The sequence below is a fragment of the Echiichthys vipera genome (genome assembly GCF_963691815.1).
Source record: "Echiichthys vipera genome assembly, chromosome: 10".
Lineage (NCBI taxonomy): Eukaryota > Metazoa > Chordata > Actinopteri > Perciformes > Trachinidae > Echiichthys > Echiichthys vipera.
The window spans coordinates 1,168,300-1,178,862 of record NC_139835.1 but is presented as its reverse complement, the minus strand read 5'-3'; the positions used below and the strand labels follow the sequence as shown (position 1 = coordinate 1,178,862).

General features: G+C 44.6%; 1 protein-coding gene across 2 annotated transcripts in view; it reads right to left on the bottom strand.

Moving 5' to 3' along the window:
* Positions 1-925: 925 nt before the first annotated feature.
* Positions 926-10,563, bottom strand: part of rrp1 (ribosomal RNA processing 1) — a 30,312-nt gene continuing 20,674 nt past the window's right edge. For both annotated transcript variants that reach the window (XM_083921507.1, XM_083921508.1), the window contains exons 13-16: positions 4,564-5,957; positions 3,577-3,723; positions 2,182-2,248; positions 926-1,334 (exon numbers count right to left, since the gene is read on the bottom strand). In XM_083921507.1, coding sequence (XP_083777633.1) covers positions 1,123-1,334; positions 2,182-2,248; positions 3,577-3,723; positions 4,564-5,957 — 1,820 coding nt within the window. In that variant the 3' untranslated portion in view covers positions 926-1,122. The remainder of the gene's footprint in view (positions 1,335-2,181; positions 2,249-3,576; positions 3,724-4,563; positions 5,958-10,563) is intronic.

Below are 10,563 nucleotides of genomic sequence, written 5' to 3'. Positions count from 1 at the left end.
GCCCACTCGAGATAGACAGAGCGTCTCGGACCTACTTCAACAGCATGTCGAGACAATGATCGCTGATGTCCTATACCTGGGAGATCGAATAAATTACCTCCACTATCTCTGTGGCAAAACTGAATTCCTCCACAATTTTGAAAAAAATACAGGTTATAAACAGATGATTTACCAAGCTTAGTACCTGTCCGTATTTCAGTAATTAAAATAAACATTTTATCCCGTATTAACTTTGTAAGCTCAATTATCCTACTTTCACCTGCAGCCAGATACAGGAAAAAATTTGTAAAATGGTAAGCGACCACAGTTAAAATGGTCAGCTCTTCAGGTTGGCAAAATTGATGGAGGACTAGCCTGTCATAACTTCAAGGAATACCACTGGGCACTTGTACTAAGAAGTTTGAGGTACTGGATAGATTAGGACAATATTTCATCAAGGAAAAGTATATACGAAGAGCTAGTGGCATCAATTAGATTAAAGGATTTTCTCCTCACAGGTGTGACTATTAAGAAATGTGCGTTACATTATGATCCAATCTTCACATATGATTCAAGTGTTCAGAACGATTCGTAAACTGTGACCATTAAGAAATGTGCGTTACATTATGATCCAATCTTCACATATGATTCAAGTGTTCAGGACGATACATAAACTTTAAAAACATATGGTGTAAATCATACCTATTATGGAATAATATTCACTTTTTGTCTGGGGGGAACCCATTCTAACCACCACACCACCCTGTCAAGATTAAAACAGCTTAAAAGTTTGTCATCTTGAATGGTCTACAGAGCTTCCGTGGTCATGTTTTATAATCCTCATGTCTTTGGCCAGCTAAAAAAATCTATTAGATATATATTTTTTCCCTAAACATAATTTGTAAGTTTGCTGTATCAAACTCAATAACAGAAACTGAAGAGTTGATCAAATTGAAAAACTGGAATGAGTAACTTTATTAAAATGTTGAGTCACTCAAAGGGGCAAAAAGGAACACTGATCAGATGAACATTAAAATGCATCTATATATATCTCGCTCTCCAAAAGAGGACATGTTTTAAACCAGTCTATTTACGAGTCCACTGAGAGCCCTCCATCCATCTCAAGTCTGCCATCATGGGCTGTTAGAAGAAGTCTGCTGCAGAGGGTCGTTTCTTGGGCGTGCTCTTTGGAGTATTCAAGCTGGACTTCCTGTTGGCCTTGGGGGTCTTTCTGGCAGAGATTGGTGTGGGCGGAGACTTTAACACCCCAAACTTGGGTTTCTGCTTTGGGTCAAAGGGCACTCGTGATGACCCGTCTGGACTCACTAGCAGGCTGCGATCAGTCTTCCTAAACTCTGTACCATGACACAGAAAAACAAACACACACAACCAACGCTGTTACAAAAAAATCTGCGGCGTTTGAAAATGAACAGATCGCATGCACGCATACTCCATTCACTCAGAATCCAACAACGTACGGAGGTTAGGGCTGTGCTCAAAATATGACAGCAGTTTTGAAAAAGAAACTTCACCTGTGGTGGAGTGCACAATATATCCATTAGGTGGAAGCCAAGTCAATCAACAGTTTATTTTATCTGCATTTATTTATAAATGGGATAAGAAACAATATTTATTTAACTTTTGTTATCTCTGTAGGCATGGGTTTTTCGTGTTTTAAGCTGTAAGACTGCCGTCATAGAGCATAATAAAGAACGGCTGTATTTGTAATCCTGTAACATGTATTGCCATATGAATTGTATCGGGGCATGGTTGGTTGTAGGAAACATCCAACCCAAGTGGAGGTGTGTGTTTGTGCTTTGAACACAAACATTCCTTTTTCTGTCTTCAAGGCAAACTCAAGAGTGACAGGTCCCTCAGAGCAACCACATCTGTTTACCTGAGTGTGATTAAATGAGTCATAAGAAGGCACAGTGAGTGTTTTCTATTCTCCACCATGTGTGTGAGTTTCTACTTAGTCATTCTGTAGAGAATAAAGTGAGTTACTCAAGAACACTCCACTATGTCCTTCCAAAGAGCTATGTTCCCCAGACCGTACAGTCTGACTGGATGAAAAAGTACTCAACACTTCAGAAATTTTTGGACTTAATGAACAAGTGACCTTATTTATTTATTTTTTGTAAGTATACATTGAATATAGCTTCAGTATTTATTGTAAAAATCAAACCGCATCACATTTCTTACCAGCTGTCTTATTATTCTTGAGGCCAAAGGTCACCTTCTTGGATTCTGATTTGGGAGTTTGACTCTTCTGTAGATAAAAACATAGAAAAGTCACACACACATCAGAAGAATTGTTTTGTTTTATTCTAGGAAAGACACATTTTGGAATGATTTCTAAAGTTCAGTTCAGACCAAAGATTCTCAACGAGACAAGTTGAAACTTGCAACTACTTGCAACGTGCAGGTCTGCAACGTTCTGAAACCTGCCCGTTCAGACCAGTGAGACGAGGCAAGACGGGTTATCATCTCCATAGCAACGGCTAACTGTACTTTCGTTCTGACCATCGACTTTTCAGGCTTTTTCCCGTAGCTGGATATAATTTTCGGCATCATAAAATATAAATGACAGAGATAGTGAGATACTTGCTACAGCTGCATTTCTAGTTGTGATGAAACAGTGAAAATATTTTTTTATTTCCCTGATTCACTGCTTAGTTCTGGATTACGGCGCTCCCTCTCCTTATTCACTGTATTGCTAGCTCGACACTCTCTCTCTCTGCTGTACTAGCATGTTTTTTTTAAAATAAACAAGGTACTTCAACAAAAACCTTTTTGTGAAAAAAAAGCAGTGATCAAAATTAGAGAACAGTTTCAGATCCCTCCCAGTTATTGGTGTTTATATTGCCCCTGGTGACAATTGATTATTGTTGTACACACCCTATTTATCTGCAGCTCTCCTGGTTACTTTGTAAGATGGAAGCTGCTCTAAGGGGACTGAAACCCTGAGACAGCAGGTTGTCCAGATGAAGGTCTAAGGGATGACCCTCTCGAGTCCATACCACCGGTTCTATAAAAAATATCTCTGTCCACACGAAACCACAAATTCCACCTCAAACAATGTCATGCACATTCCAAAGCAGTAGGTGGAGATAGCACTCCTAACAGGAAGGCCATTTTAGCCAATCACAAGGCTGAAAAAAATAATTATTAAAAATAATTAATATTATTATTATTATCGTAATAGATCACACTGACACTTCTGTTGCTGGATGTGGTCGTTGTATGAGACACACCCAAAGTGCTGATAAGTTACTAAATAGCAGCAGTATTTTGGCTCAGTCTTCCATTACAGCAACTCCATCAGATGGTCACGTCTAGAGTGCTCCACACGTCTCCATGGAAACAACTGACTGTTTACTGTCGCTCAGTGTGACGTCAAACAATGTCAACAAGAAATTGCAGTTTTCCTGTCCACACGACTGCCGCATTTTTCAAAAAAGTTCACCATGGACTCCAGTTTCAGGAGCAACAACTGTGGTTACGTTTGGATGAAAGGACGAACCGTTCAGAGAAACGCACACTTTCAGAAATATCCGTGTTCGTGTGGATGGCCCGTAGTTGTGGCTATTTGTTTACCTTCTTGCTCCCCTTGGTTTTGTAGAAGAGTGGTGTTGGGACTGTCGCATTGCTCTGAAAGGTAATGAAGTCAGACGCTGACCCTGAGGAAGTCTTCTCCTTTTTTGACTTTTTAGTGAACACAGGTGTGGATGGCTCTCCGACATCCTGAAAAAGAAGATCCATTCAGAAGTCAAATATGTCTCAGTGTTATAAGACAGTCTGGCATACCAGTCTCCAGGGCTGTAAACTAGCGGTTGCCACTCTCTAAATGCGACTAAAATATTCCTGTGGCGGCTTCATTTTAGGAGGGCTCCACGCCACGGTGCGGGTAAATTTTTGACCCGATGATTGTGCACGTGCAATAAATTATGCATGATATCGCAAAAACATTGTAGTCACTACAAAATGATAAATAAGAACGGTCATCTTAAACCGGTGATTTGTCTTGTGTCGCACTGAAATAGCTCCACTGACGTCACCGCTGTACAAAATAGTTGCCCAAAGAAGCAATGCAGCGTACACGTCACCGCTCTTTAAAAGTTTGGTGCAGTGACTGTGATTCGAGCGCAGCTATGATGCTGTGAGAGAGCTCAGAAGCAGGCGGCCTGACTGGATGGATGGTGGTTCACAGGGTGTCTGCTGAAGACAGTAATGAGGAGTTCTGGTTAGAGATGCAGACTGGATCGGACCCATCTGTAGTTCTGATGAGTCGTTAATGAGTGTTTCCTTTGGCAAAGTTTTGCACTGTTAAAGTTTTCATTTTGCAATGTTTTGAAATTCAATTAATAATATTAAAATGTATTTCTAAATAATACTTTGGCCTCTTTTCAAAGCATGTATTGCTCTATAATACTGTTATCTTAATGAAAAGGACTGAAAAAGATGTATGTTCAACAAAAAGAGGCAAATCGTCATTTGGTCGGTAAAAAAAACCCCTTGGCAGGTGAGCCAATAGTTTACAGCCCTGCCAGTCTCATCTGAACCATTTCACTATCAAATACTCACACTGCCTGCTTTTGATTTCTTGGCAAGTATGTCTTCCTCCACCTCCAGCTCATCGGCTTCATACTCAAACACCACAGGGATCTTCCTCTTCTTCCTCTTGGCTGGTTTCCCAGAGGAAGAGACCACTCCACTTCCATTCAATGGGAGCTCTGCATCGATACCGCCAACCACCTGCGACTGGGTTAAATTTTTCTCATGCACTTGGGCTTCTGCCAACTTCTTTTTCTTCTTCTTTGCTGATGTTGTCATGGTGATCTCAGCATCCAGCTCCTGAGGGGGCTCTTCCACTACGTCTTCCTCTTCCACTGTAGTCTTTTTTTCTTTTTGAGTCTTTTTCCTTTTCTTCTTTAGCAGGGTCACTGTGCTTTCATCTGCAGCAAGTGGAGCTTCAAGTGTTGCACCCTCCTGCTTGCCTTTTTTCTTTGTCTTCTTTTTAGGTGGCATTGTGGTGGTATCTTGTGATGGCGCCTCACCAACCGATATGACTTCAATGTGGCTGTGCTTTCCCTCTACCGGTGCCTCAGCTTCAGCAGTGTGTGCTTCATCAGCCTTGAGCTTCTTTTTCTTACTCTTCTTATTGCGTGGGGTTGTAGAATCAGTTGGCTTCTCGGGTCTGGTAGTTGGGCCGCCTAATTCTGAATCCTCACAGTGTATTGATGGGAGATCTGCTCTTGTGCTCACACCATTAACTTGGGATTCATCCCCAACCTCCTTCTTCTCAGCATTCAGACTCTTCTTTTTCTTCTTGGCAGGGATTATAGCATCAGTCTCAGGTGTCGATTCCTCACTCTTTGCTGGTGTGATCTCTGCTTCTGCATTGGCCTGGGATTCAGCCACAATCTCATCTGTTTGTAACTTGGCCTTTAGGCTCTTCTTTTTCACTGAGACTGTAGCATCGGCTTTAGGGGACACCTCTGGCTCTGTTGTCACAGGAGTCTGCTGCTCCTCTGTTGCCTCTGGGACCTCAGGTTCAAGCTCTGCAGTCTCCCTTTTTTTCTTCTGCTTTGAAAACTTGTCAGCTGCTCCGCTGCTTTCTTTTGTGACTGTAACTGTAGGCTGATTCTTAACTTCAGAGAGAGACAGGGTTTCTGCCTGACCACCTAGAGCAGCTGCCTCTGTGACGTTTACAGATGAGAGGGAGCGTTGTGTTTCTAAATCTGCTGTTTGTGAACGCTCTGGACCTCCTTCACTCTCTTTTATCGTACTTTGAGCCACAGTCTGTTCCTGTTCAGACTTCTCTGCATTTTCCTCACCAACTGCACATCTACCCTGCCCTGCTTTCTTTCTCTTCCTCTTCTTCTTTTCATTATTTGCACCTAGGTCAGCTGGTTCTTGGTCATCCTTCCCTGAATCCTTGTTTTGTTGGTTGAGTGTAGATGCTTCCTTTTTCTTCCCTGAAGTAGCAGAGACACAGATCAGTGTAAATATTCGTCATAAACAAAACATATTTCAACTCTTCATTTTTGATAAAACAGATTATAAGACAAGATGGAGAACATTCAACAGAGACTGTGAACAGTATGTACAGGAGGTCAAGTTTATCCATAGAGCTATAATTGCCATTTCTTTTGATGAGAATTCACTTCCGGTTCCGGCGCTGTGTCAAGCGGCAGCCAGTAACAGTTGCTCTCTTGCCTTTCCGCACTTTTTAGCTAATTTATCTTATTTATTGTCTTTTTATTAGTGCTTTTTTCCTGTAAGTCGTCGTGCTAACCTTCGCCAACTATGTTTGTGAACTTTCTTTCTTGTTTTTGTCCGTTTGTCTCATTCTTGAGACTATTTTTGCTGACCGCGTCTCCGTCTGGACACAACAATGCGGCGGCCCCATTGTTTACACCCGCGAACAGCTGTTGTCGCTAACACCAACGGAGCTGGGATGCGGAGAGGCCTGAAATCCCCACACAACTGAGGAGAAAGTACAGGGGATATAAGGCTGGACGTAAACATCGGGAAAAGAAGAGGAGATATAAACCATATCTCCCTTCCATCACCATGGGGAACGTGAGGTCGCTGGCTAATAAGATGGACGAGCTGGCGCGCCTGGTGAGGATTCAGTGGATGTATCGTGTGAGCAGTGTGCTGTGTTTCACGGAATCGTGGCTAAACGAGGACACCCTAGACTCTAACGTAAATGTGGACAGCTTTCAGACTGTTCGGGCGGACAGGAGTCACCGTGAGAGTGGCAAGAGGTGAGGGACTTGCTATTCTTATTAACAACAAACGGTGTCATCCTGGACACGTTACTGTAAAGGAGCGTGTGTGCAGCCCGGACATTGAGCTGCTGGCCGTGAGTCTGCGGCCATACTATCTGCAGAGGGAGTTTTCACACGTGATCGTCCTGGTTGTTTACATTCCTCCGACTGCAAACGCGGCGTGCGCGAGTGACATCATCCACACCGCCGTCGCGGGCCTTCAGACACAGCACCCAGACGCATTCATTGCAATATCTGGGGACTTCAACCACATCACTCTGGCTGCAACACTGCCCACTTTCAAGCAGTTTGTGGACTGTCCCACCAGGGAAAACAAGACACTGGACCTGCTGTATGCTAATGTTAAGGAGGCTTACAGCTCCACTGCCCTTCCTCCTCTGGAAAGATCAGACCACAACCTCATCCACCTGCAGCCCCTGTATAAGCCCCAAGTCCAGCGGCTTCCTGTGACCACCAGGACCGTGAGGAGATGGTCACAGGAGACTGATGAAGCTTTACAGGGCTGCTTTGAACTTATAGACTGGGATTTGCTCTGTGATTCACATGGAGAGGACCTTGATGATCTCACGGACTGCATAACAGGGTACATCAATTTCTGTGTGGACAGCGTTGTTCCTACAGTGACTGTAGGCTGTTTCCCCAACAACAAGCCGTGGGTCACCAGAGACATCAAGGTCCTGCTGAATGAGAAGAAGAGGGCCTTCAGAGATGGGGACAGAGAGCGGATGAGGCAGGTCCAGAGTGAGCTTAAGGAGAGGATTCAACAGGGCACGGACACCTACAGGAGGAAGCTGGAGCACAAACTCCAGCAGAACAATTTAAAAGACGTGTGGAGCGGCATGAGGAGCATCACTGGCTACAAACCATCTGGTAGCCAGACAGTAGGAGGTGGTACTGAACGTGCCAATGAGCTGAATCTGTTCAACAGATTTGATGAAAGGGCTCTGGACCACCACCCCCCACTGCACCTCCACAACCATCCACCTCCAAACCTCCAGCCCTGCTGACACCCCCCCTCCCCCTCAATTCCTTCCTGATTTTGCCCTACCTGTCCCCTCCCCCCCGTCATCCCCTCTCTCCACCCCCACCAACGCACACAGCAGACAGACCTTCACTGCAGAGCAGGTGAGGAAGGAGCTGTGCAGACTCCGCCCAGGCAAGGCAGCAGGTCCCGACGGTGTCAGCCCGAGGGTCCTCAAAGCATGTGCGACCCAGCTGTGCAGAGTCCTGCAGTACATCTTCAACCTCAGCCTGAGTCTTGAGAAGGTCCCTGTGCTGTGGAAGATATCCTGCCTGGTACCAGTACCAAAGAAGGTGCGTCCCAGCACCTCCGAAGACTACAGACCGGTGGCACTGACGTCGCACCTGATGAAGTCCCTGGAGAGGCTGGTCCTTTCACTTCTTCGGCCCCTGGTCAGCTCATCACTGGACCCTCTACAGTTTGCCTACCAGCCGAAACTAGGTGTGGAGGACGCTATCATCTTCCTGCTCCACTGTGCCTACGCCCACCTGGACAGACCAGGAACCACAGTGAGAATCTTGTTCATGGACTTCTCCAATGCATTCAATACCATCCGGCCTGCTCTGCTGGGACGTAAGCTGACGGCGATGCAGGTGGACCCTCCCCTGGTTTCCTGGATTACGGATGACTTGACTGGTCGACCACAGTATGTCAGACTGCAGGACGGAGTGTCTGACACTGTGGTCAGCAGCACTGGAGCTCCACAGGGAACTGTTCTTTCCCCCTTTCTGTTCACCCTGTACACCTCAGACTTTCAGCTCCTCTCTGAGTCCTGCCACCTGCAGAAGTTTGCTTACGATTCTGCAGTTGTTGGCTGTGTCAGTTAGGGGAAGGAGGAGGGCGTTGTGGACTCCCTCGTCGACTGGTGTGCAGCTAATCACCTGATTCTAAACGGCACCGAGACTAAGGAGCTAGTGGTGGATTTCCGCAGGAGTGAATCTGCCCCCACACCCATCTCCATCAACGGCGTGACCGTGGATGTTGTCCAGGATTACAAATACCTTGGAGTATACCTTGATAACAAACTGGACTGGTCCAAGAACACTGAGGCTGTTTACAAGAAGGGCCAGAGTCGTCTCTATTTCCTGAGGAGGCTCCCGTCATTCAATGTATGTAACACCATGCTGAGGATTTTCTACCAGTCGGTAGTAGCCAGTGCCATCTTCTTTGCTGTTGTGTGCTGGGGCAGCAGGCTGAGGGCAGCAGACGCCAAGAGAATCAGTAAGATCATCAGGAAGGCTGGCTCCGTCCTGGGGGTCAAACTGGACTCTATGGTGGCGGTGTCAGAAAGGAGGATGCTGTCTAAACTGCACAGAATCCTGGACAACAACTCTCACCCTCTCCACCAGTTGCTGACCTCTAGCAGAAGCACCTTCAGCCACAGACTCATTCTCCCCCGGTGTAACACTGAACGCCGGAGAAAGTCTTTTCTTTCGGTGGCCATCAAGCTCTATAATTCATCTCCCCCCGGTCAGGTAAGGAACAGTGGAGACACTGTATCCTGAGAAAATGTCACTTTGTCACTTTATATCATCACTGCATCTGCACTGTACTTTACTGTAACTTACTTCAGTAAGAAATGCTGCTACACTTTACTGTACTTTACTGTAACTTACTTCAGTAAGAAAGGCTGCTACACTTCACTGTCACTTTATATCACTACTACATCACTTATTTAGTGGTACTGTAACTTACTGCTGCTACACTTTACTGTAACTTACTTCAGTAAGAAAAGCTGCTACACTTCACTGTGGTTTACTGTAACTTACTTCAGTAAGAAATGCTGCTACACTTCTCTGTACTTTACTGTAACTTAGTTCTGTAGGATATGCTGCTACTCTTTAACACTGTTTCACTTATCGCTCCTTATCACTTATTTAACTTGTACTTATTTGATTTCAATATGCTGCTAAACTGCACAGTGTGTATTGTTGTATATTGTATATACCTACGCTTAACCACAATGTCTGTTGCACTCTGTCACACTTAGTTATTGTTTGATTTATTTTACGTTAGCTTTATTTTGATTGATAATGATATGATATTTTGAAACCCTGGAGTCCAGGGTGAACTTTTTGGAAAAAATATGGCAGTCATGTGTGGACAGGAAAACCGCAATTTCTTGTTGACATTGTTTGACGTCACACTGAGCGACAGTAAACAGTCAGTTGTATCCATGGAGACATGGCACTCTAGACGTGACCAGCTGATGGAGTTGCTGTTATGGAAGACTGAGCCAAACTGCTATTTAGTAACGTATCAGCTTTGTTTCTGTCTCATACAACAACTACCACATTTTGCTGAATTTTGCTGATTTTAAATTCATGAGTGACATTGAGAAGTAACTCAACTTCACTGTCCACAAGAAGGAATCTGCCAGCCTTGGTTTCGCCATTGTTGTTTTTCTGGTATGAATTTCAAGCCTTGTGATTGGCTAAAATTTTTTTTAACCGGGGGCCATAAAAGTTTGGTTTCAAAAATACCTGTGTTCGTGTGGACTAGGCCTAAATGACCTATATGGCCTCTGAAACCTAATACATATGCAGGACTGGAGTAATGGCTGATAAATCCAATGTCGGGACCTCCTCAGCTTCTTTATATGGTCACATGCTCCAGGCCGCCCCTGCAGTGTTTACATTACACACACACACACACACTTCTACATGTAGCTACATGCTAACGGCAGAGAAAGCTGTAATCTTGATTACTGATGTTGTTCATTTCTCCCTATTTTCCGATCACATTCCTGCTAGATCATGTCCAGTA